The sequence below is a fragment of the Bufo bufo genome, chromosome 7, assembly GCF_905171765.1.
Source record: "Bufo bufo chromosome 7, aBufBuf1.1, whole genome shotgun sequence".
NCBI lineage: Eukaryota > Metazoa > Chordata > Amphibia > Anura > Bufonidae > Bufo > Bufo bufo.
In genome coordinates this window covers 114,950,828-114,978,347 of record NC_053395.1, presented here as the reverse complement: position 1 = coordinate 114,978,347, position 27,520 = coordinate 114,950,828, and the positions used below count along the sequence as shown (strand labels likewise).

At 46.2% G+C, this 27,520-nt stretch overlaps 1 protein-coding gene across 1 annotated transcript in view; it reads left to right on the top strand.

Annotated features, from left to right (window-relative positions):
• The first annotated feature begins 24,304 nt into the window (after positions 1-24,304).
• Positions 24,305-27,520, top strand: part of NEMP2 (nuclear envelope integral membrane protein 2) — a 137,117-nt gene continuing 133,901 nt past the window's right edge. The window contains exon 1 of the mRNA XM_040441073.1: positions 24,305-24,438. Within this exon, the coding sequence (XP_040297007.1) occupies positions 24,366-24,438 (73 nt within the window). The 5' untranslated portion in view covers positions 24,305-24,365. The remainder of the gene's footprint in view (positions 24,439-27,520) is intronic.

Here is a 27,520-nt window from a genome sequence, read left to right as displayed (position 1 = left end):
CATTCCACCTATGGAAGGAGGTCATGCATATGACCGGCAGCGAATCCAGAGGGAGTGCAGCATTCCGCCTATGGAAGGAGGTCATGCATATGGCCGGCAGCGAATTCTGAGAGAGTGCAGCATTCCGCCTATGGAAAGAGGTCATGCATATGGCCGGCAGCGAATCCAGAGAGAGTGTAGCATTCCGCCTATGGAAGGAGGTCATGCATATGGCCGGCAGCGAATTCTGAGAGAGTGCAGCATTCCGCCTATGGAAAGAGGTCATGCATATGGCCGGCAGCGAATCCAGAGAGAGTGTAGCATTCCGCCTATGGAAGGAGGTCATGCATATGGCCGGCAGCGAATCCAGCGAGAGTGCAGCGTTCCGCCTACGGAAGGGGGCCGTGCACATGGCCGGCCGCGAATCCAGAGAGAGTGTAGCATTCCGCCTATGGAAGGAGGTCGTGCATATGGCCGGCAGCGAATCCAGTGAGAGTGCAGCATTCCACCTATGGAAGGAGGTCATGCATATGACCGGCAGCGAATCCAGAGGGAGTGCAGCATTCCGCCTATGGAAGGAGGTCATGCATATGGCCGGCAGCGAATTCTGAGAGAGTGCAGCATTCCGCCTATGGAAAGAGGTCATGCATATGGCCGGCAGCGAATCCAGAGAGAGTGTAGCATTCCGCCTATGGAAGGAGGTCATGCATATGGCCGGCAGCGAATTCTGAGAGAGTGCAGCATTCCGCCTATGGAAAGAGGTCATGCATATGGCCGGCAGCGAATCCAGAGAGAGTGTAGCATTCCGCCTATGGAAGGAGGTCATGCATATGGCCGGCAGCGAATCCAGCGAGAGTGCAGCGTTCCGCCTACGGAAGGGGGCCGTGCACATGGCCGGCCGCGAATCCAGAGAGAGTGTAGCATTCCGCCTATGGAAGGAGGTCGTGCATATGGCCGGCAGCGAATCCAGTGAGAGTGCAGCATTCCACCTATGGAAGGAGGTCATGCATATGACCGGCAGCGAATCCAGAGGGAGTGCAGCATTCCGCCTATGGAAGGAGGTCATGCATATGGCCGGCAGCGAATTCTGAGAGAGTGCAGCATTCCGCCTATGGAAAGAGGTCATGCATATGGCCGGCAGCGAATCCAGAGAGAGTGTAGCATTCCGCCTATGGAAGGAGGTCATGCATATGGCCGGCAGCGAATTCTGAGAGAGTGCAGCATTCCGCCTATGGAAAGAGGTCATGCATATGGCCGGCAGCGAATCCAGAGAGAGTGTAGCATTCCGCCTATGGAAGGAGGTCATGCATATGGCCGGCAGCAAATCCAGCGAGAGTGCAGCGTTCCGCCTACGGAAGGGGGCCGTGCACATGGCCGGCCGCGAATCCAGAGAGAGTGTAGCATTCCGCCTATGGAAGGAGGTCGTGCATATGGCCGGCAGCGAATCCAGAGAGAGTGCAGCATTCCGCCTATGGAAGGAGGTCATGCATATGGCCGGCAGCGAATCCAGAGAGAGTGCAGCATTCCGCCTATGGAAGGAGGTCATGCATATGGCCGGCAGCGAATCCAGCGAGAGTGCAGCGTTCCGCCTATGGAAGGGGGTCGTGCACATGGCCTGAACCGTATCCTGTGAGAGTGCAGTATTCCGCCTACAGAAGGGGGTCATGCACATGGCCAGCACCGTAACTGGATAGGGTGACGAATTCTGCCTACAGAAAGGGCGGCCTGCACCTGGCCAGCACCATATCCCGGGAGAGGGTAAGGGTCCACCTAGAAGGGGAACATGCACCTGGCCAGCGCTGCGGACGGGGAGCTCGACATGCCGCCTATGGAAGAGGGGAATGCATATGGCCAGTGCTACTGAGGCCAGGCTGCAGCATCTTGCGCAGCCAACAAGAATTTCGTTATTTCACTTTTTTTTTTATTATTATTATTTAAAAACTCCGCCTCTCTGAGGCAGGAAGGGGGCCACCATATAGGGGCACAGCCTCTCTGAGAGGCAGGAAAGGGGCCAGCCATCTTAGGGTCCCCTCCAGGTGGGAGCCAGCCGGTACCCAGAAGGTTAATAGGGATCCGGTCAGGGGGCGGCGCAGCGAATTTGCGCCTGGAGAAGTTCCCGCCCCCTCCAATTGAGGCCGTAATTTAGCGGTGCCCGGGAGTACCGGCCGGGATCTGGAGGTTGCGGAGTGGTGCATGCACATACCGGCCACGGGGGCCCACCCCGCAGGCCGGAAGAGTCAGGGGGGCCCGGAAAGGAGCGCCGGAATCGCGGCTCAGCAGGCCGCGAAGCCTGGGTCAAAATTTTGCGGCGCCTGGCCGACCAGAATGCAGACGGTCGGCCGGGGTCTGTTGGAGCACCACCCAAGTCCATGCCGGCCGCGGGTGCCCACCCCGCAGGCCGGAAGCGAGGCCCTGCGCCTCGGCCGTCAGTTGCGGGCCCCTGACCCTGAACAGCGCACCGGCAAGTGATGGGGGGGACCTCGACCGGGTGCCCGTGAGGACAGAGACAGCTGCCCAGAAGGCGCGACAGGGACGCCAGCATAACCCATCCGTCATGCCCCGCAGCAAGTGCGGGCCTGCGGGCCCTGCGTAGCATTCCTCGCAGGGAGAAGGGAGGCCGAGCGGCTGAACCTGTCTCTGCAGCACTCTGCAGCTGCCTTCAGAAGCGGTGGAACAAAGCCCCATGGAAGCCAGGAGGGGAGGAGATGGAGCAGACGTGCAAAAATGACATCCCCCCACAATAAAACAAGGCTAACATGACTATAGTGGGCAACAGAGAAGAGCTCAGCCGATGGAGGTCAGGATAGGCAGACAGCCCTGCATGATCCAGAAAATGGCCGCCCACCCACGGCACCCCAGGGGCCAGCCTAGGTCCAGCAGGGACAGAGGGTTCAGCAGGGACCAGTATGGGGGTCTGGCACGCAGGAGACCGGGGGAGGGGGAGACCGGGGGGGGGGGGGGGACGTAGGGCTGGAGAAGCCACTCTCTCACCATCAGCCGCCTTCACCCTCGGTCCGTTCCAGCAGGGTCGCCCCTTCAGCTTCTGGCACCGTAGTGGCAGGACGCTGGAAGAGGGACTTGGCGTGCGGGCGACCCTTGCACTGGCGGGATGCAGGGGAGCTAGGCTGCCCGGGTCCTCCTTGTCTTCTGTGGGGGAGGCAGCAGTGCGGGTGACCGGCACTGGCGCAGCTCAACCCCGGGAGAAACAGAGAGGTCTAGTGTGTCTCTGTTGTCCCAGATGGTCTGGAAGAAAAGAAGAAAAAAATAAAACAAAAAATCTAATTCAAAATTTAAACAACAAGGAGAAAACAGTGTCTTGCCTCCTTGGACACTAAGCAAAAACTGGCAGTCTCTCTCTCTCCAGGCTGAGGGTATAGCTGCTGGAGGAGGGGCTTAATAGTTTTCCCTTAGTGTCACGCCTCCTAGGGAGCTGAGCTATACCCAAGGTCTCCTGTGTCCCCCAAGGAAAATGGGTGAGAAAAGTATGTTTTTAAGGTTAACCGCAGCAGACAAAGGTGATACAAGAACACGGTTAGGTACAGCAGACACTAGCAGATCGCTAGTGTCAGACAGCTAAATAGGTCAAAATCTGGTGGTAGAAACCCTTTAATATAAATTAAAAATGATTGGCAGTATTGAAGACTCAAACCTGACATAGGTAAATAGATTTTACAGTGAGACATGTACAATGCTGCCAATCTCTTGCTATATGTTTTGTAAATGGCAAATGTATTGATCCAACTGTAACTACCACTGCAGAGTTCTAAGGAGGGGGATATGGAATAGCGTAGGATATGGTTCATGTTTATATACATGTATGTAGTCAAGTGCAGACTCATCATAGGCCTTTTGGAAAATATTCCTGGTGGGATGATTCCTTGGGGGCCACTAAAGCTCTTATCATGGCAGAGGAACAGGTACACAATGACCTGAGCCTTCCAGCATTAAAGGGGTATTCTCATCTCAGACAATGGGGGCATGTCACTAGGATATGCCCCCATTGTCTTATAGGTGCGGGTCCCACACCTATACCGAGAACAGAGCCCTGCAAGGTGGTGGCTGGAGGGCTCCGGTCTGGCCACTATCAAGCCCGCTTCACATAGAAGTGAATAGCTGTGCACCACGCATGACAGGCCACCGCTCCCATTCACTTCTATGGGCTCAATGGAAATAGCCGAGCCAGTGCTCGACTATATTCGCCGGCCCCATAGAAAATGAATGGAGGGCGGCTGCGGATGCATAGTGTGCCATCCTTCACTTTTTGGCTCTGTTCTCTATATAGGTGTGGGTCCTATAAGAGAATGGGGGCATATCCTAGCGATATGCCCCTATTGTCTATGATGAGACAACCCCTTTAACACTGGAAGCATCATGTACTTATGTGCCCGGCCAGAGGCCACAGCTATCCCCCTGAATTCAACTGTATCACTGCCCTCAGGACAGAAATAAAGTTGGATAATGTTAATAAGACCCCTATTCAGACACCCAATATTTATAAGACCCCCATGTTAATCAGACCTCAGATCTGAGAGAAGAAAAAAAAATATATCAACTTACCTCTCCTGCCGCCCGCTGCTCCTGAGATCCAATGCTCTTCCTACTGCGCTGTGCTGTGATCAGACGTCATACAGCGCGCGATGGCGTTCTCTCTGTATTCACCGCTCTCCGGTCCTCCTGTACAAATGACCACTTTTACAATGGAAGCACACAAAACACACTCACATAACCCCCACCACCACCTTGGTATGATCAAAAAGTAAGGTATTTGAGAGCATTGGTCAATATAGCAGGCACATGATGGGAAAAGTCAACTCTCCACCTTCCATACAAACAAAGACAATGCACCAGTGTTTTGGGTTGAGTGGGATTGGCCACAGCTTTATTAAATTAAACCATCCTTAAGTCTATGCCCTTTAAGTCCAGGACCCGCGCCATATTTGTACAGTGCAAAAGTCTGTGATTTAAGGCCCAGAGCCCTGGTACTACGACGCTGTGATCGGGCTGGTGCAGGAGCTGTCACTGATAGCCGGACCCCTGCTGCATGCCCCGGCATTGGTGAAATCACCGATGCTGGTGCATTAACCCCTGCATGGCCGCGATCAGCCATTGAGTCCCCGTGCTGCTGTGACGGGGACCCGATGGCAGGGAAGGCAGCCTGATGCCTTCCTTAGGCATCATGACTGCCTTCCAGGAAAGAGCCTGTGAGATCCAGCCCCCTTCCACAGGCAGGGAGCTGTATAAGTAATAGTTTGGTGTTTTTTTAGAATAATCTGCTTGGTTGCGGTCATGCGAGCAGGCGCAGTAGCCTGTGAATCTGACCTCACCCCCCACCACCACCACCTTTACGGTCCTAGTAGGTGCCACTTAGCTATCATTGTGCCAATGGGATGCTTGCTGGACGCAGTGTCCCTGTGATGATAAGATGCCCCCCCCCCCCCTCTGGTGCCAGTTACCTCCATTGCGCCAATCGGGTGCTTTCTGGGCGCAGTGCCCCGGTGATGATGCGCTGCCCCCTCCCCCCCTCTGGTGCCAGTTACCTCCATTGTGCCAATGGGGTGCTTGCTGGCCGCAGTGTCCCTGTGATGATAAGATGCCCCCCCCCCTCTGGTGCCAGTTACCTCCATTGTGCCAATGGGGTGCTTGCTGGCCGCAGGCGCAGTGTCCCTGTGATGATGAGATGCCCCCTCTGGTGCCAGTTACCTCCACTGTGCCAATGGGGTGCTTGCGGACCGCAGGCGGGGACCTACTAAAAGGAATGACAGAATGGAATGCCCATAGACTTTAACAGGAAAGTGGAATGCCCATAGAGAATAATGGAAATGTAATATTCGAATTAGAGACAAAACCATTTGACATATCTGATAATTATTTAGCAGGCTTACTCTCCAAGTTCAGTGGGATTATTTAATGTTCAGATTAAGTGAAATTATCACTGTTTTCTGCAGAATGACGAGGGTGACTGACACAAAGGAATGCCCATAGACTATAATGGAAAGTAAACTCTGAGCTCATTTGAAGGTAAATCTGTGTTATGTAGGACATTAACCTTTACCGCAAGTGTTCCCTGGGCAGAGGAGCAGATTGTAAAACGAAAATTACCTTGGATTATAACTGCTTTTCTATAGAATGCAAAGGCGATGGAATGCCCGAAGGCTATAAGGGGAATTAAAACGTGACTTGGTGCCTGAACCATTCAACATATCAAATAAATCTGTAGCAGGCTTACTCTTCAAGTTCAGTGGGATTATTTAAAATTGACATTAAGTGGGATTATCATTGGTTTCTATGATATGAGAAGGGGAATGACACAATGGAATGCCCATAGGCTATAATGGGAAGTAAAATGTGACTTGGTGCCTGAACCATTCAACATATCAAATAAATCTGTAGCAGGTTAATTCTTCAAATTCAGTGGGATTATTTAAAATTGAGATTAAGTGGGATTATCATTGGTTTCTATAATATGAGAGGGGGATGACACAATGGAATGCCCATAGGCTATAATGGGAAGTAAAACGTGACTTGGTTTCTGAACCATTCAACATATCAAATAAATCTGTAGCAGGTTTAGGCTATGTTCACATCTGCGTTCAAGCTCTCCGTTCCTGTAGTCCGTCCGGAAGTAGAAAAAAAAATTTAAAAACGGATCCGTTCAACCTCCCATAGAAACTAATTGACGTATGTAAGCATACGTTTGACTCCGTTAGTTGGTAATACGTTCGGAATACGTTTTTTCAGACGGAAAACAAAATCCTGCTTGCAGGATTTTTTTCTACGTTCAGAAAAGCGGATTCTTGACGGAGCGTCCATTCACGTTCATTGTAGTAAATGAGAAACGGATTGTTACATTTTGCTTTCGCGGACATAGCGTACCTATAGTACGTTTTTTTTGTTTCTGAACATGCGCAGAACAAACAGGAACTTACAAACGAAGACAGGAAAACAAGGGAGTGTCATGTGACAGTCACGTGAGCGCTACTCCTCACCATTTCTGAAGGCTGATGTGCAAGTTGGAGAAAGTCTCAAGAAAAGGGTATGAATTGATGCAATTGAAAAGTATTTACTTCGATCATCTACTGGGGCATGCTATTTGGCTACTGTGGGCTAATATCTTGAAACTGTGGATGCTATTTGGCACATGGGGGATGTTATTTGTCTTTTGTGAGATGCTATTACGCTACTGGGACATTATTTGGCTATTGGGGGCAAATATTTTGAAACTGTGGATGCTATAAGGCTACTGGGGAATGATATAAGGCTACTGGGGAATGATATAAGGCTACCGTGGGCCGGATGAGAGTCATGAGGATCTAATCTGCCGTCTGATTTTGTGTGGGTCATTCACAATGTAGTCTGGTCTGTGTATGTTGCCAAAAGTCGAATTGCAATAGGGGGTAGATATAATTTTAAGGACCAGAGGAGAAATTTTGTGTTTTGACTAATCCCTGTTTTAACCCTTGTTGCATCTTGTGCCAATGTGTATGTTGAAATATGTCTATAAGCTCTTGTCTATAATGGTTCTGTAACGTTTTCAGATGTCTTCGCCTTCTCCTTCGGTTGGCAGTCGAAGTACTCCATCCTTTCACATGCAGGTAAAATTCTTTTTTAAATAAAAATAGACTACAAATAATAAATATGTTTGAACCACAATACATATTTATATATTTCAGGGACACTCCGACACTGAATCCTCTGCTGGCGAGGAATTGCGTTTTTCTCCTGAACCAATGGAGTCAGTAAGTGTGGAATGTTATATTTAGATTTTTTGGTTTCTACACATCCATAATTGGTACAATGGATATAAACTCGAAAGGTACATGATTTGCAAACACCGCAAAAGGATAGATAGGCCAATGTATTGGCAACAAGATCTGAAAGAGGCATTTTGGTTGCTGCAGGGCAGGCAGACGGCAATTTTCAATGAATCCAAAACTGTGTTTGTTTTTCAGACACAGGAGGGTACACATTCCATTGAAAATCTGCGAAGTAGACGTCATAACGACGAGGATGTGAGTATCTATACTTAGGTTCTCAAAAGTAATCAAATGTCTTTTGTGATAACTATATTATTTATTAGGACACAAACAGGCAAAGTGAAAATCCATCACCAGTTCAAAAAAGAACTTCCAGGCGTGGTGGTCGCGGACAACGTGGTCGTGGCAGTCGTCGTGGACGTGTAGGCCGTGTGAGTAGGCACATGTGCTGTGATGTGAGCTGTCCACACTGCCCCCAGTATACAGTATCTTATATCACCTATAAGATAACGTGGCCATCATACCTCAAATTTTTTTTAATTATTAGAACAAATGACCGTGAGGATTGGAGACATTTGTTTTCCCCAAACAAAAATTAAAGTGTTGCTTATCCCATAATGGACATACCATGAACAGGGGCTACTTATTAAATTAAAAGCAATAACCCGCTCGCCCAGTCTACATCTTTATAGCCGTTCACACCCAAAGACCAAATACAAGGAAACCAAAAAATTTTTTTTTTTTTTTTATTAAAACCAAAGATGCAGTGGGCAGTGGTGGCACATGCAACATATTCGCTTACAAGTTTTATCAAAAAGACTTAAGTGCTATTGGAATTGCAGGTAGCTTTTTAAGGTAATGATAACATTTGTTTTAAACCAAATAGGCTAGACAGCAAGAATTGGACGAGCAAGATAGGGAATTTCTCCCAATCATAAACTGTGAGCTGCTAATACAGCTAGTAGAAGCAAGGCCAGCTCTATGGGACCAAACAGACCCCAAATACTCGGACCACAACAAGACTCGTCGACAATGGCAAGAGGTCTATGCCAATGTGGTTCCCACATGGAACGATTTGAGCCGTCAGGCTCAAAAAAATTGTGGTACATTAATTTCATTCCTTTTGTTAAATCATTTGGTTTTAGAAGATTTGATAGTGATGTTTCTAGTTGGAAGAATAGTGAAGTGAGCATAAGTTTTCTGTTCGGAAAACTTTGTTTCAACAACTGATACAGCCAATTCAGGTACCGGGCAAAAATGTCAACAGTTTTTTATGCAATCCGATGTCAACAGAAAATAATATATATAGCATTATATACGGTTATTATAATTGTTCTTTATTTTATAGCTGAAATCATATCAACACGCTGGAGGTCAATACGCGATAGGTTTATGCGTGACCTCAATCATGAACGAACGGCGCCAAGTGGTTCCGGTCCTTCTCAGAGGAAAGCTTACCAATATGCACCACATCTTCAATTTCTTCAACGTTGTTTTCAGCAGCGCATGTGAGTGAAATATCCTAAAGAGAAGCCAAAAAAAAAATTATGAATATAGAAATTATACCTTTTATTTCCCTATCTATTATAGGACTCATTCAAGCACACTCCCTCCTGAAGCAGAACCTCTTGAACATGAGGAATCAACCGAACAATTGTCTGGACGATCTACCGATCAAACTTTGTTATCATCTCAGTCACAGGATTCTGCTCTTGAGTCGCGCGGCCGCCAAACTGAGACATGTGTTCAGATTGAAGATACTCGACAGTTCATTTCTTCTGCCTTTGACCGAGTTTTAAGTAGGCCGAGGCCACTTCGAAGACCACATAGAGTCTTTGAGGATCTTGCACTGATCTTCCGAGATTGTTTATTAAAAATAGAGGAGGAGCAAACTCGGTATAAGCAAGAGTTAACTTCCATGATCAATCATGTCGAGGTAGTTTGTCATCCAGAACCCCTTAACCATAATCAGCAGTTTCTCTTAACGTTAAGTCATTGGATGGACAGCATGACTCCAGAGCAGAATTGTGATTGTCGAGTGACATTGATCAAAACTGTTTGGAATATTAAACACCCACCACCCTCTCAATTTGTTCCTCTGGCTCAGTCGTATCCCCCAGCCACCTCCTACCCAACATCCATGACTTCTCCACCTGCTCACTCATACTCTGAGCCACATATCGCTCCCCAGTCACAAAACTTTCAACAGTCACAAAACTTTCAACAGTCACAAAACTTACCCCTATCCCAAAACTTTCAACAATCTCAAAACTTTCCCCATTCACAAGACTTTAGCCAGTCCCAAAACTTTCCCCCATCCAACACTTTACCTACGTACCACAACTTCCCACAGGCCCAAAACGTAGGCACTGCACAAAAATTTCCAGATTTACAGAACTTTTCATCAACATCCCACATCTTTATTCCATCCCAAAGCCATCCACCGTCCCAAAGACCACCTACGTCCCACCAATACTCAACGTCTCACACATTTCCACCTTCTCAAAGCCATAGCACATCCCTCAGATATCAACCTGCATCAACCTTTCAAGAGACTTTAAGCCAATCCCAATCACAGCTACCTTCCTATGTCTCTGCACAAACACCTTTCCAATCCAAAAGCACTGGAAGTTCCCAAACACGTCTACAGACACCAAGTCCAGATGTGATTTCTAGGTCAACTCCGAATAAAATCTCCATAAACGAAGGTGTTTCCACCTCCGTTTTTCCCACTCAAACCACTTTTAATACCCCTTTCTCAAACATATCTGTTCCATACCAATCTGGTACTGATTCATATTCCCTTCATACTCCACAACATCAACAACAGGGTGATTATGTCAGACCGCAACATTCGTTCATGCAATCACTCCTAGACCAAAGTGCAGAAGATGATGGGTCCCCAACTGCAGCCCCAGGAAAGGCTCCATTCACTCAACCAAAACCCTAGTTAACAAAATATATATTATGTTTTCTTTAAGTTTATAAATGAGTACCTGGCAAGGTTATATTGACCACAGTGTCAATTTTTTTGAAGTTTACAAATAAGTACCTCACAAGGTTTATATTGACCACTGTGTCAATTTTTGCACTTTAATGATGTTGAACTTGAAACATTTTCTATGTTTAATACTTTTATATTATTAGATTAATTTTAAGGATGTTTCAGATATGTGTGTAATTATTGTGCACTTATCAGCTTTCAGAAGCCCATACAAGCTGCTAAATATAGGCAGGTGGTTTGATTTCCTCGTTCGGACATTTTGATTTTCAAGAACTAACATGATAATCATAGCAGATTGGACCCTGAAATGAGTAATTGGCCTTATTATTCATGATTACTTTATCTCCAGGCCAAGGTGCTGATGACTGACAGTTTTCCAGCTAGTCTAAAAATGCCATTCATCAGCACATGGATCAGAGACACAGAGAATAGCTACCATGACTAGACTCAGGTTGGTTAAACTCTTTTACGGTAATGGACTGCACTGATTATGATGATAGTTCTTGTTTATCACGTGTGAGTGAGTGACACAGTACACAAATCCATATACTGTCACTTATTCAGCACCTTGCGTGGTCTGCACAAAGCTAATGACTTTTTCAGTCTCCCACCTGTTGTTGTTCCATTGCTATTGTCTCGCTATCGTGATCCTCCATTGTACACTTTCTTGAAAACCATGCAAATACAATAGAAATGGCATATGTCATTACTATTTTCTTTGATATAATGTCTCATGCACAAGACTGAACACACTCAGAGACATGGGGTTTCTCCAAAAAAAATTGTACCTGCTGATGTAATTTAAAGGGGTACTGCAGGACACACCATCAGTGATTACACTGCTTCTTTGCATGTTGTGCCACCCACATGGCTCTAGTCTAGCACTTTCTGCATCATATTGATGATGCACAGTAGCCCTGCATAGCAGCATTGAAAAATGTGCACTTCCATTTGCATGTTCCATGTCACCATATAACTTCTGGCCCGCTCAAGGAAGACATGTCTCGCGGTGCATACTGTAGTGTGATGATTCAGAACTTGGTATGATGATGCTATCACATAGCATGTGCAATCATGAGAATGGTGTACACATCAGTCACAGATAGAACAACCTTTTCACAATAGACAATTTTGTTATTCCTACATGTACGGTAGAGCTTATCTTATCCTTTTCTTATGTGAATTCTACTTCCATTGTGTTGAGCTACGTGCTTTTATGGAAGTTTATTTGTTAACTTATGCTAATGATTATAAAAATATTTTAAAATATTTTAAAATAAGTATTTTTCTAAATAAATACTTTTATTATTTCAAATATACTTGGTCAGTGGTTTTAATACTTTCAAGACTCAAAACGACAAACAAGGGATATGGAGATCGTTGGAGAGGCATAGCTTACCTTTTGCTGAATTAAGGCAATAAATGTAGGTAGACCGATACATCATGGTTGTCTCAACAATAAACAACAATATAATAAGAACAAACAAAAAAATAAACTATTATGTACATAACAAATTACAACTTTTATTAACTGTACATATTTAATAAACAAACAGTAACAAACAATAGAGAATATATTTTTTTTTGGAAGAAAATCGCAGGAATATATAAGTTCAAATATGTTCATCCTGCCAAAGCACAGATCCAGCTGAAGAAATGAAATATTCTGCAAATTGATCGCGCATGCGACTCACAGCAACTGTTGATCTTGGGCCAGTTTCTATGTGATCTCCTGGTGGATTTAATGACAGTGGCTCCGTAGGCAAAGGCTCTTTGGTCAGTACATAATTGTGCAACACAACGCATGCTTTTATTACATCATCCACAGTATCTGTTTTCAATTGTATTGCACGAGTGAATATTCGCCATTTTGCAGTCAATATGCCAAAAGCACACTCGACCATTCTTCTTGCTCGAGTCAGTCTGTAATTGAACACTCTTTTGCGATAGTCTAGACCACGGCTGGCATATGGCTTCAGTAAATTTCCACACATTTGGAAAGCTTCATCTCCGACTAGAACAAATGGAAGTGCAGGGTTTGTAGTACCTGGTAAAGGCCGGGGCTCTGGTATACCAAAGTTTCTGGAGTACAGCCTTCTTCCCATATTAGAATTTTTAAAAACACGGGAGTCATTTGTTCGTCCAAAAGCTCCAATATCAACAGCCACAAATTTGTAATTTGCATCAACAATTGCCATTAGAATCACAGAAAAATACTTTTTATAGTTAAAAAACGAGGATCCACTACGTGGGGGCTTCAAGAGCCTCACATGCTTCCCATCCACTGCACCAATACAATTGGGAAACTGTGTCACCTCATGAAACTTGTCGGCTATGCTGATCCACTGTTGGCAAGTAGGATGGGGAAGAAATTCTTCACGCATAAGATTCCAAATTGCCCGGCAGGTATCTTTAACAATGTAAGATATTGTAGATTTTCCTAGTCGAAATTGAAAATGGAGACTGGAAAAACTTTCACCACTAGCCAGAAACCTACAAAAAAATAAAATAAAATTTAACATAAAAGTGTTACACAAATACTATTCACAATAAAAAAAACTGCAGCAAAACAACTTTTCGGATTGTCCCACAAGCATTAATTCAAGATCCTTCACAGCAAACAGATCAACATTACCTAGCGGTTGAACGGAAAATGGTATAAAATTTGGATGAATTTACATATTTTAGGTAACTACTATATATAAAAACTTGTCTCTTGAGATTAATCATATACTCATAATAATAATAAAAACAAAAAGGCTCTGAAACACAGTAGAAGCAATAATTGAAAGTTGTACCATACATACCGCAGAGTGACCATGAGTCGTTCTTCGGGAGTTACACTTCGACGAAATTTCGTATCCTTCCGTCTCAATCGGCGACGTAAACGTTGCGAAAGGTCATCAAAGCTTGCGACACTTACACGGAGATATTCTGCAAATTTGACAGGGTGTTTTCGGAGTTCTTGATAAAGGGTCGAATAAACACCTCGTGTCATTCGGCATGATGTAATGGGATGCACCCAATATCGCCGTCTCCTTTTCATGGATGAAATTCGCATCTTTCGAAGTTTCCATATCATATAGTCCACAGAAAAAAGGACATGAGCGGGCAGCATTGTGCCTCTTCCAGCAATTGGATGTCACAATTGCTGCACCATTTTATATAGCATGCAGATAGGGGAGGGACAACTGAAAAAAAAAAAAAAAAAAGGAAAATAACGTATCCGTTACCGGAGTAAATAAACGGATTGAACGGACATTAACTGACATTTTTAATCCGTTTATTAACGTATCCGTTAGATGGTATCCGTTTAAAAACGTATCAAAATATGTCCGTTACGTTCCGTTATGAATGAATCCGTTTCAATTTTGAAACGGACGCAAGTCATAACGGAAAGCCGAACGGAGGACAAACGCTGATGTGAACGAGGCCTTACTCTTCAAGTTCAGTGGGATTATTTAAAATTGACATTAAGTGGTATTATCATTAGTTTCTATGATATGAGAAGGGGAATGACACAATGGAATGCCCATAGGCTATAATGGGAAGTAAAATGTGACTTGGTGCCTGAACCATTCAACATAGCAAATAAATCTGTAGCAGGCTTACTCTTCAAGTTCAGTGGGATTATTTAAAATTTAAATTAAGTGGGATTATCATTGGTTTCTATGATATGAGAAGGGGAATGACACAAAGGAATGCCCATAGGCTATAATGGGAAGTAAAACGTGACTTGGTTCCTGAACCATTCAACATATCAAATAAATCTTTAGCAGGCTTACTATTCAAGTTCAGTGGGATTATTTAAAATTTAAATTAAGTGGGATTATCATTGGTTTCTATGATATGAGAAGGGGAATGACACAATGGAACCTGCTACAGATTTATTTGATATGTTGAATGGTTCAGGCACCAAGTCACATTTTACTTCCCATTATAGCCTATGGGCATTCCATTGTGTCATCCCCCTCTCATATCATAGAAACCAATGATAATCCCACTTAATCTCAATTTTAAATAATCCCAATGAATTTGAAGAATTAACCTGCTACAGATTTATTTGATATGTTGAATGGTTCAGGCACCAAGTCACGTTTTACTACCCATTATAGCCTATGGGCATTCCATTGTGTCATCCCCCTTCTCATATCATAGAAAACAATGATAATCCCACTTAATTTAAATTTTAAATAATCCCACTGAATTTGAAGAGTAAGCCTGCTACAGATTTATTTGATATGTTGAATGGTTCAGGCACCAAGTCACATTTTACTTCCCATTATAGCCTATGGGCATTCCATTGTGTTATCCCCCTCTCATATTATAGAAACCAATGATAATCCCACTTAATGTCAATTTTAAATAATCCCACTGAACTTGAAGAGTAAACCTGCTACAGATTTATTTGATATGTTGAATGGTTCAGAAACCAAGTCACGTTTTACTTCCCATTATAGCCTATGGGCATTCCATTGTGTCATCCCCCTTCTCATATCATAGAAACCAATGATAATCCCACTTAATTTAATTTTTAAATAATCCCACTGAACTTGAATAGTAAGCCTGCTACAGATTTATTTGATATGTTGAATGGTTCAGAAACCAAGTCACGTTTTACTTCCCATTATAGCCTATGGGCATTCCATTGTGTTATCCCCCTCTCATATTATAGAAACCAATGATAATCCCACTTAATGTCAATTTTAAATAATCCCACTGAACTTGAAGAGTAAACCTGCTACAGATTTATTTGATATGTTGAATGGTTCAGAAACCAAGTCACGTTTTACTTCCCATTATAGCCTATGGGCATTCCATTGTGTCATCCCCCTTCTCATATCATAGAAACCAATGATAATCCCACTTAATTTAATTTTTAAATAATCCCACTGAACTTGAATAGTAAGCCTGCTACAGATTTATTTGATATGTTGAATGGTTCAGAAACCAAGTCACGTTTTACTTCCCATTATAGCCTATGGGCATTCCATTGTGTCATTCCCCTTCTCATATCATAGAAACCAATGATAATCCCACTTAATTTAAATTTTAAATAATCCCACTGAACTTGAAGAGTAAGCCTGCTACAAATTTATTTGATATGTTGAATGGTTCATTAACCAAGTCACGTTTTACTTCCCATTATAGCCTATGGGCATTCCATTGTGTCATTCCCCTTCTCATATCATAGAAACCAATGATAATCCCACTTAATGTCAATTTTAAATAATCCCACTGAACTTGAAGAGTAAGCCTGCTACAGATTTATTTGATATGTTGAATGGTTCAGGCACCAAGTCACGTTTTACTTCCCATTATAGCCTATGGGCATTCCATTGTGTCATCTCCCTTCTCATATTATAGAAAACAATGATAATCCCACTTAATTTAAATTTTAAATAATCCCACTGAACTTGAAGAGTAAGCCTGCTACTGATTTATTTGATATGTTGAATGGTTCAGGCACCAAGTCACATTTTACTTCCCATTATAGCCTATGGGCATTCCATTGTGTCATCCCCCTCTCATATTATAGAAACCAACGATAATCCCACTTAATCTCAATTTTAAATAATCCCACTGAACTTGAAGAATTAACCTGCTACAGATTTATTTGATGTGTTGAATGGTTCAGGAACCAAGTCACATTTTACTTCCCATTATAGCCTATGGGCATTCCATTGTGTCATCCCCCTCTCATATTATAGAAACCAATGATAATCCCACTTAATGTCAATTTTAAATAATCCCACTGAACTTGAAGAGTAAGCCTGCTACAGATTTATTTGATGTGTTGAATGGTTCAGGAACCAAGTCACGTTTTACTTCCCATTATAGCCTATGGGCATTCCATTGTGTCATTCCCCTTCTCATATCATAGAAACCAATGATAATCCCACTTAATGTCAATTTTAAATAATCCCACTGAATATGAAGAGTAAGCCTGCTACAGATTTATTTGATATGTTGAATGGTTCAGGCACCAAGTCACGTTTTCCCATTATATCCTATATTATAGCCTATGGGCATTCCATCACCTTTGCATTCTATAGAAAAACTGTTATAATCCAAGGTAATTTTCATTTTACAATATGCTACTCTACCCAGGGAACACTTGCGGTAAAGGTATCACGGTCGGCGTGGCTATCACATACGTGACACAGAGGGAGGGAACAAGGAAGGCCCTGCCCAAGTGAGAGGGAAGATGGTGACCCCTGACTCACCTGGCGGCTGGCACCTGGCTGCCCTGACGTCCCTAGACGGGTTCCTCACCCGTACGCCGATCACGTGCCTAAAGCCCTGGCTTTCCCTGAGCTGAGCCCTAGGTAGTGAACAGGGCGATGGGAACACTAGTCCGCACCACTAGCTCTAAGGGAAAACACCAAGGGAAGGACAGACAACACAGACTCAACATATAATCCCAGGTGGGTGACAACAGGAGACAACAATAAGCCCAACAGGGATCCGGAGGGTAGCACACAGGAACAACAACCAGGATTAACCACTCCAGTGAGTCAGTATAGATGTCCAGGCAGGAAGCTCTATAACTGGCAACTAGAGAAGTGTGAGAGGAGAATATAAGGAGGTAGGGAGTGGCAGACACGAAACAGCTGAGGAGGAGAAGCTACGGATCCCTGAGAGAGACAAAAAGGATAGCAAGGCAAACACAGAAAACAATAACTAAGAAACACCATGATCTTTAGCTATAGAGCGCGCAGCCACCCGCTGCGACTTCCTGACCCCGGGTATAACGGAGTCAGACGTGGCTCTTGATACCCTCGTGACAAAAGGTTAATGTCCTACATAACACAGATTTACCTTCAAATGAGCTCATAGTTTACTTTCCATTATAGTCTATGGGCATTCCTTTGTGTCAGTCACCCTCGTCATTCTGCAGAAAACAGTGATAATTTCACTTAAGCTGAACATTAAATAATCCCACTGAACTTGGAGAGTAAGCCTGCTAAATAATTATCAGATATGTCAAATGGTTTTGTCTCTAATTCAAATATTACATTTCCATTATTCTCTATGGGCATTCCACTTTCCTGTTAAAGTCTATGGGCATTCCATTCTGTCATTCCTTTTAGTAGGTCCCCGCAGGCGCAGTGTCCCTGTGATGATGAGATGCCCCCTCTGGTGCCAGTTACCTCCACTGTGCCAATGGGGTGCTTGCTGGCCGCAGGTGCAGTGTCCCTGTGATGATGAGATGCCCCCTCTGGTGCCAATGGGGTGATGGTGATGCTGGGTGCAGGGTCCCTATGGTGATGAGATGCCTCCCCCCCTTTTGTGCCAGTTACCTCCATTGTGCCAATGGGGTTTGGGCTAGTTAAATTAGTTATATAGCGATATATGACAATATAATTGTGTTACTTACTTTGATCCAGCAGTTTCTGCAAAAAACGAAGTTTTATAATATGTAAATTCGGTCTCTACCAGCAAGTAGGGCGGCTACTTGCTGGTAGCTGCTGCAGAAAACTGCCCCCTCGTCCTGTTGATTGACAGGGCCAGCCGGGATCTCCTCCTCCGGCCAGCCCTGTCGGCATTTCAAAAATCGCGCGCCTGTGTTCATTCGGCGCAGGCGCTCTGAGATGAGGAGGCTCGGCTCCTCAGAACTCCCTCAGTGCGCCTGCGCCGATGACGTCACCGAAATAGAAGACGTCATCGGCGCAGGCGCACTGAGGGAGTGCTGAGGAGACGAGCCTCCTCATCTCAGAGCGCCTGCGCCGAATGAACACAGGCGCGCGATTTTTGAAATGCCGACAGGGCTGGCCGGAGGCGGAGATCCCGGCTGGCCCTGTCAATCAACACGGCGAGGGGGCGGTTTTCTGCAGCAGCTACCAGCAAGTAGACGCCCTACTTGCTGGTAGAGACCGAATTTACATATTATAAAACTTCGTTTTTTGCAGAAACTGCTGGATCAAAGTAAGTAACACAATTATATTGTCATATATCGCTATATAACTAATTTAACTAGCCCAAAAAAAAAAAAAACACTTTAGTGGGGTGACAGAAGCCCTTTAACCACCTCCGGACCGCCTAACGCAGATTCGCGTTCCGGAGGTGGCAGCGCTGCGCACAGTCACGCATATACGCGTCATCTCGCGAGACGCGAGATTTCGCTCCAAGCCGGCCCGCGCATGCGCATCGCGGGCCGGCAAAAGTTAAAGAACAAGTTCGTCACCAGCCTGCCAGCAACGATCATTGGCTGGCAGGCTGGCAATTTTTAAAAAATCCAATCACAAGCCATATAACAGATCATATTAGTAAATATGATCTGTTATATGGTTTCTCTGCTCCTCTGCTGGTCCTTTTCGTCGGTTGGATCCAGCAGAGAAGCAGACATCACTGTGAGTACACCAAACACTTCACTGTAGCCCCTGATCACCCCCCTGCACCCCAATTAACCCTTTGATCACCCCTTTGATCGCCCCTGTCAATCACCAGTGAAAGGAAAAAAAGTGATCAGTGTAAACTGTCACTTTTTTTTTTCCACTAGTATTGGCTGTTAGGTTTTAGGGATAGTTTAGGCCCCTTGGTTAGGTAGTTAGCGTCAGTTAGCGCCCACCCCACCGCACCGCAGTCACTTTTATTCGCTGAATAGCGTATCGCTAATCAGCATTTGTACTTTTATAGTATCTGTAAGTGATCAAAACTGATCACGGTCAGATCTATAATAGTATTAGTGTCACTTTAGTTCGCCCTCCACCCAAAACGCAGTGTTTGCCCGATCAGGCCTGATCGGTCGCCCACACGTGCGTTTACCCACGCCCGCCCCACCGCAGTGACAAAAAATATATATTTTTTTGATCACTGCACATTCATTTTACACGCACTGCGGCGATAAAAAAATCAGTTTTGATATTTTTTATCAACCGCAGCGGCCTCCGGTACTTCGCTAGCCTCCCCTTTGTAAGACAGGTTTGCTTTTTTTCTTGGGTAGTCTCAGGGAATACCCCTAAATTTAGTAGTCCAAAATGTCAAACAGGGGGTATTCTTCTGAAGAGGCCTACAGGATTCTGACCCAGTCGGATGAGGAGTGGGAACCCTCATCTGACGAATCTAGCGGGTCAGAATATGAACCTGTGGAAAGCAGTGGCTCTCTGACCCAAAGTTCGGACGAGGAGGTGGAGGTCCCTGATAGCACCAGGCGTACCAGGCCCCGTGTCGCTAGACCACAGGTTACGCAGGATCCGCTTCAAGAGCAGCAGAGTGGGGCTGTCGCTGCCGGATCACGTGGTGAGGCATACACCAGCAGCGCAGCCCTCCCTGGACCTAGTACCAGCACTGCCGTACAACATGGTGACGTGGCGAGCACCAGAAGGGCAGTTGAAGCTGGTACGGTGGCACGTGCACTAGTTACCCCGTCGCAGCCACCGCACAGACAGGCCCGTAGACCCCCTAGAGTCCCTGAGGTGCTGGCAAACCCTGATTGGCAGTCACCAACTTCAGCCGCACCTGTAGTTCCCCCTTTCACCGCCCAGTCTGGAGTTCGGGTTGAGATGGCTCAAATCGGTTCGGCCCTGGGATTTTTTGAGCTGTTCTTGACTGCGGAGCTCTTGGACTTAGTCGTGGCAGAGACCAACCAGTATGCCACACAATTTATATCCGCCAACCCGGGAAGCTTTTATGCCCAGCCTTTCCCGTGGAAACCAGTCCAAGTTTCCGAAATTAAAATTTTTTTGGGCCTTCTTCTCAACATGGGCCTGACAAAAAAGCATGAATTGCGGTCATATTGGTCAACGCACCCAATTCATCACATGCCCATGTTCTCTGCTGCTATGTCCAGGGCACGATTTGAGGCCATCCTCCGTTTCCTGCATTTTAGCGACAACACCACCTCCCGTCCCAGAGGCCACCCAGCTTTTGACCGGCTCCACAAAATTCGGCCCCTCATAGACCATTTCAACCAGAAATTTGCAGATTTGTATACCCCCGAGCAAAACATCTGCGTAGACGAGTCCCTAATACATTTTACCGGGCGCCTTGGCTTCAAACAGTACATCCCAAGCAAGCGTGCCCGGTATGGGGTCAAATTGTATAAGCTCTGTGAAAGGGCCACAGGCTATACCCACAAATTTCGTGTCTATGAGGGAAAAGATCAGACCCTGGAGCCGGTCGGTTGCCCTGACTACCTGGGGAGCAGTGGGAAGACAGTCTGGGACTTGGTGTCACCCTTATTCGGCAAGGGGTACCATCTTTATGTGGACAATTTTTACACAAGTGTGGCCCTCTTTAGGCATTTGTTTCTAGAACGGATTTGCGCCTGTGGCACCGCGCGAACTAGTCGCGTGGGCTTCCCCCAACGGCTTGTAACCACCCGTCTTGCAAGGGGGTAGAGGGCTGCCTTGTGTAACGAAGAACTGCTCGCGGTGAAATGGAGAGACAAGCGTGACGTTTACATGCTCTCCTCCATTCACGCAGACACGACAATCCAAATTGAGCGAGCAACCCGTGTCATTGAAAAGCCCCTCTGTGTCCACGACTATAATGCGCTCATGGGAGGGGTGGACTTCAATGACCAGATATTGTCTCCGTATTTAGTTTCCCGCAGAACCAGACGCTGGTATAAGAAGGTGTCTGTATATTTAATTCAATTGGCGCTGTACAATAGTTTTGTTCTCTACAGTAAGGCTGGGAGAACACGATCTTTCCTCAAATTCCAGGAAGAGATCATCGAGAACCTCCTTTACCCAGGAGGTTCCGTGGCCCCATCCCCCAGTGTAGTTAGCCGTCTACACGAGCGACATTTCCCCAGTGTCGTTCCTGGTACCTCAACCCAACCGTCACCCCGAAAAAGATGTCGTGTCTGTAGCAGGAGTGGAATAAGGCGTGACACCCGCTATTTCTGTCCTGACTGTGCTGACCACCCTGCCCTATGCTATGGAGAGTGTTTCCGGAAGTACCACACACAGGTACACCTAGCATAGGGATTGCATCTCACAGGACAGGCACACAGGGCTATTAGGGCCCTTACACTCACAGCTGCTGCAAACCTCTCCTTTCACCTGGGATAAAGTGCATAATGTACTTCGCCACATCTTTGGGCGATTTGCGCTTTGCACATTGTCCCATGGGGAAGGAGAGGTTTGTTCTATAAAGATAAAAAAAACTAAACAAAAAAAAAATTACCGGTAAGTAAAAAGTTTAAAAAAGTTAATATGTTCTGTTCTAAAGTTAATAAATTTATTGCGTTGCGGCTTGGTTTTTTCTTTTTTGTTTTGTTTTTTTTACCTTCCAGGTGGACCAACCGATCGACCAGCTGCAGCACTGATGTGCATTCGGACAGAAGCATTGCGCTGCTGTCAGATTACACGCAAGTCGGTGTATGCGGCGCTGCAAGACGAGATTTCTCCTCTGCAGTAAAAGATATGTTTGCCGAGGCATATGAGCTGAGGAGGTGGCGGTGTTCATATACTTTGGCAAACACTTTGTATATATAAAAAAAAAAATCCCGGCAATGATTTATTCATCCACATCGATTGATGTGAATGGAGAAATCTGGTTTGCCAGGGCATACGAGCTAAGTGGGCATGGATGTTGGGCGGAGCTCCTATGTCCTGGCAGACGCCTTTCCCCTCCTTTTTCTTTTTTTGGCAGAGATTTTTTCATCCACATTGATCGATGCGAATGAAGAAATCTGTGCCGTTCATTTTTTTCTTTCAGCCCAGAGGCTGAACGGAAAAAAAAAATCTCATTACCCGTATGCTCAATATAAGGAGAATAGCAGAAACTCCTAATGCTGGGCATACATGTAATGATTGCGGAGACCCTCAAATGCCAGGGCAGTACAAACACCCCACAAATAACACCATTTTGGAAAGAAGACACCCCAAGGTATTCGCTGAGGGGCATATTGAGTCCATGAAAGATTGAAATTTTTGTCCCAAGTTAGCGGAAAGGGAGACTTTGTGAGAACAAAATCCAAAAAATCAATTTCCGCTAACTTGTGCCAAAAAATTTTTTTTTCAATGAACTCGCCATGCCCCTCATTGAATACCTTGGGGTGTCTTCTTTCCAAAATGGGGTCACATGTGGGGTATTTATACTGCCCTGGCATTTTAGGGGCCCCAAAGCGTGAGAAGAAGTCTGGTATCCAAATGTCTAAAAATGCCCTCCTAAAAGGAATTTGGGCCCCTTTGCCCACCTAGGCTGCAAAAAAGTGTCACACATGTGGTATCTCCGTATTCAGCAGAAGTTGGGGAATATGTTTTGGGGTGTCATTTTACATATACCCATGCTGGGTGAGATAAATATCTTGGTCAAATGCCAACTTTGTATAAAAAAAATGGGAAAAGTTGTCTTTTGCCAAGATATTTCTCTCACCCAGCATGGGTATATGTAAAATGACACCCCAAAACACATTCCCCACCTTCTCCTGAGTACGGAGATACCAGATGTGTGACACTTTTTTGCAGCCTAGGTGGGCAAAGGGGCCCATATTCCAAAGAGCACCTTTCAGATTTCACAGGTTAGTGGAATATGAGACTTTGTAAGAAAAAAAAAAAAAAAAAAAAAATCATCATTTTCCGCTAACTTGTGACAAAAAATAAAAAGTTCTATGAACTCACTATGCCCATCAGCGAATACCTTAGGGTGTGTACTTTCCGAAATGGGGTCATTTGTGGGGTGTTTGTACTGTCTGGGCATTGTAGAACCTCAGGAAACATGACAGGTGCTCAGAAAGTCAGAGCTGCTTCAAAAAGCGGAAATTCACATTTTTGTACCATAGTTTGTAAACGCTATAACTTTTACCCAAACCATTTTTTTTTTACCCAAACATTTTTTTTTTATCAAAGACATGTAGAACTATAAATTTAGAGCAAAATTTCTATATGGATGTCGTTTTTTTTTGCAAAATTTTACAACTGAAAGTGAAAAATGTCATTTTTTTGCAAAAAAATCGTTAAATTTCGATTAATAACAAAAAAAGTAAAAATGTCAGCAGCAATGAAATACCACCAAATGAAAGCTCTATTAGTGAGAAGAAAAGGAGGTAAAATTCATTTGGGTGGTAAGTTGCATGACCGAGCAATAAACGGTGAAAGTAGTGTAGGTCAGAAGTGTAAAAAGTGGCCTGGTCTTTCAGGGTGTTTAAGCACTGGGGGCTGAGGTGGTTAAGATAACCTACTGTTCCTGCGCATGCGCACTGGGCCGTAAATTTCAGCTGCCTTGGCGCTGTATACCTGTTAAGATAACTTACTGTTCCTGCACTTGCGCGGTGGCCCGTGAAAATAAGCTGCTCTGGAGCGTTGGCGCGTTCCTGTCAGTCCCTGTGCGCGATCACATATCGCGCATGCGCTATTGTCCGTAAAAGTAAGCTGCCCTTGCGCGTTTTACATAGCGCGCATGCGCGCTAGCCCGTTATTTTCAGCTGCCCTGGCGCGTTCACAGCCATCGCCTGCAAAATACTGGTACCCGGAGCGATGGTGCGCAGCCGCAAACACGCCTCCTCTTTTAGCTTATCAGGTGGCCCGCTTCGGGAAACTCCTCCCCGGAAATGACGAGAGCAGCAGATTCTCACGGGCAGCAGATTTTCACTTGTACTGATCGGTACTCGGCTGAGTTAGTCTGGTGCACACACGGACTTCCGGTTCCGAAGCGGCAATTCAAGATCTGTGAAGATGGAAGTTGTGCCTTATGCGGGAGCCGTGCTGTGCCTGTACCTCAGTGCATGTGCTGGGTCCCAGAGGCCAGGTAAGGGCTGCACGGCTGTGCTGTCTGCATCCAGGGAGTTGTATATACATTAGTATCTGTGTGTTATGATGAGCAAAACTTACATGTAGACATATACCCTTCTTGTGCCTCATGTACGTGGCTATTCCGTTTCCAGACTGCATCATGGCGATATATACTGTAGCACCTCTGTGTGCAGGAGGGTCCAGGACTCTTTGTGGTGGTCCTAGGTCTTATTCACACATAGACATCCGACATAATTTACACATCCGTACTACGTCTATAGGTGGAAAAGTATACTGTAGCGCAGTGGCCCCCAGCCTTTGTCACCCCAGGGCTGGTTTCATACAAGACATTACTTACAGGTGATGTCTCCTCTGTCGTTCTCTGTCCTGCACAGATTATAATGACGTCCTCTGGCCACAACCTGTTTCTGCATAAATGAACACATCTATTTAGTATTAAAGGGGTTCTCCGGCTTTTTAACATTGATGACCTGTTGTCCGGATAGGTCATCAATATCAGATCGACAGAGGTCCGACAGCCCCGCCTATCGGCTCTATGAGGAGACTGCCAGATTCCTATACCTGGCAGAATGCTATACCCAGAAGTGACATTCATTTGCATGTACTGTACACCGCGTGTGCACTCAGGGACCGCACTCAGCTCTGCTATGTGGTGACCCCACCACCCCAATATCCTGCAATCACCTCTGCTATGTGGTGTCTCCAATATCCTGCACTCAGCTCTGCTATGTGGTGTCCCCAATATCCTGCACTCAGCTCGTGACCCCACCACCCCAATATCCTGCAATCACCTCTGCTATGTGGTGTCTCCAATATCCTGCACTCAGCTCTGCTATGTGGTGTCCCCAATATCCTGCACTCAGCTCGTGACCCCACCACCCCAATATCCTGCACTCAGCTTGTGACCCCAATATCCTGCACTCAGCTTGTGACCCCACCACCCCAATATTTTGCACTCAGCTTGTGACCCCACCACCCCAATATCCTGCACTCAGCTTGTGACCCCAATATCCTGCACTCAGCTTGTGACCCCACCATCCCAATATCCTGCACTCAGCTCTGCTATGTGGTGTCCCCGAAATCCTGCACTCAGCTTGTGACCCCACCACCCCAATATCCTGCACTCAGCTTGTGACCCCACCACCCCAATATCCTGCACTCAGCTCTGCTATGTGGTGTCCCCAATATCCTGCACTCAGCTTGTGACCCCACCACCCCGATATCCTGCACTCAGCTTGTGACCCCAATATCCTGCACTCAGCTTGTGACCCCAATATCCTGCACTCAGCTTGTGACCCCACCACCCCAATATCCTGCACTCAGCTTGTGACCCCACCACCCCAATATCCTGCACTCAGCTTGTGACCCCACCACCCCAATATCCTGCACTCAGCTTGTGACCCCACCACCCCAATATCCTGCACTCAGCTTGTGACCCCACCACCCCAATATCCTGCACTCAGCTCTGCCATGTGGTGTCCCCAATATCCTGCACTCAGCTTGTGACCCCACCACCCCGATATCCTGCACTCAGCTTGTGACCCCAATATCCTGCACTCAGCTTGTGACCCCACCACCCCAATATCCTGCACTCAGCTTGTGACCCCACCACCCCAATATCCTGCACTCAGCTTGTGACCCCCCACCACCCCAATATCCTGCACTCAGCTTGTGACCCCCCACCACCCCAATATCCTGCACTCAGCTTGTGACCCCACCACCCCAATATCCTGCACTCAGCTTGTGACCCCACCACCCCAATATCCTGCACTCAGCTTGTGACCCCCCACCACCCCAATATCCTGCACTCAGCTTGTGACCCCCCACCACCCCAATATCCTGCACTCAGCTTGTGACCCCACCACCCCAATATCCTGCACTCAGCTTGTGACCCCACCACCCCAATATCCTGCACTCAGCTTGTGACCCCACCACCCCAATATCCTGCACTCAGCTTGTGACCCCACCACCCCAATATCCTGCACTCAGCTTGTGACCCCACCACCCCAATATCCTGCACTCAGCTTGTGACCCCACCACCCCAATATCCTGCACTCAGCTTGTGACCTCAATATCCTGCACTCAGCTTGTGACCCCACCACCCCAATATCCTGCACTCAGCTTGTGACCTCAATATCCTGCACTCAGCTTGTGACCTCAATATCCTGCACTCAGCTTGTGACCTCAATATCCTGCACTCAGCTTGTGACCCCACCACCCCAATATCCTGCACTCAGCTTGTGACCCCACCACCTCTGCTATGTGGTGTCTCCAATATCCTGAACTCAGCTTGTGACCCCACCACCCCAATATCCTGCACTCAGCTTGTGACCCCACCATCCCAATATCCTGCACTCAGCTCTGCTATGTGGTGTCCCCAATATCCTGCACTCAGCTCGTGACCCCACCACCCCAATATCCTGCACTCAGCTCGTGACCCCCACCACCCCAATATCCTGCACTCAGCTTGTGACCCCACCACCCCAATATCCTGCACTCAGCTTGTGACCCCACCACCCCAATATCCTGCACTCAGCTTGTGACCCCAATATCCTGCACTCAGCTTGTGACCCCACCACCCCAATATCCTGCACTCAGCTTGTGACCCCAATATCCTGCACTCAGCTTGTGACCCCACCACCCCAATATCCTGCACTCAGCTTGTGACCCCACCACCCCAATATCCTGCACTCAGCTTGTGACCCCACCACCCCAATATCCTGCACTCAGCTTGTGACCCCACCACCCCAATATCCTGCACTCAGCTTGTGACCCCACCACCCCAATATCCTGCACTCAGCTTGTGACCCCACCACCCCAATATCCTGCACTCAGCTTCTGACCCCACCACTTCTGCTATGTGGTGTCTCCAATATCCTGCACTCAGCTCGTGACCACCACCCCAATATCCTGCACTCAGCTCGTGACCCCACCACCCCAATATCCTGCACTCAGCTCGTGACCCCACCACCCCAATATCCTGCACTCAGCTCGTGACCCCACCACCCCAATATCCTGCACTCAGCTTGTGACCCCACCACCCCAATATCCTGCACTCAGCTTGTGACCCCACCACC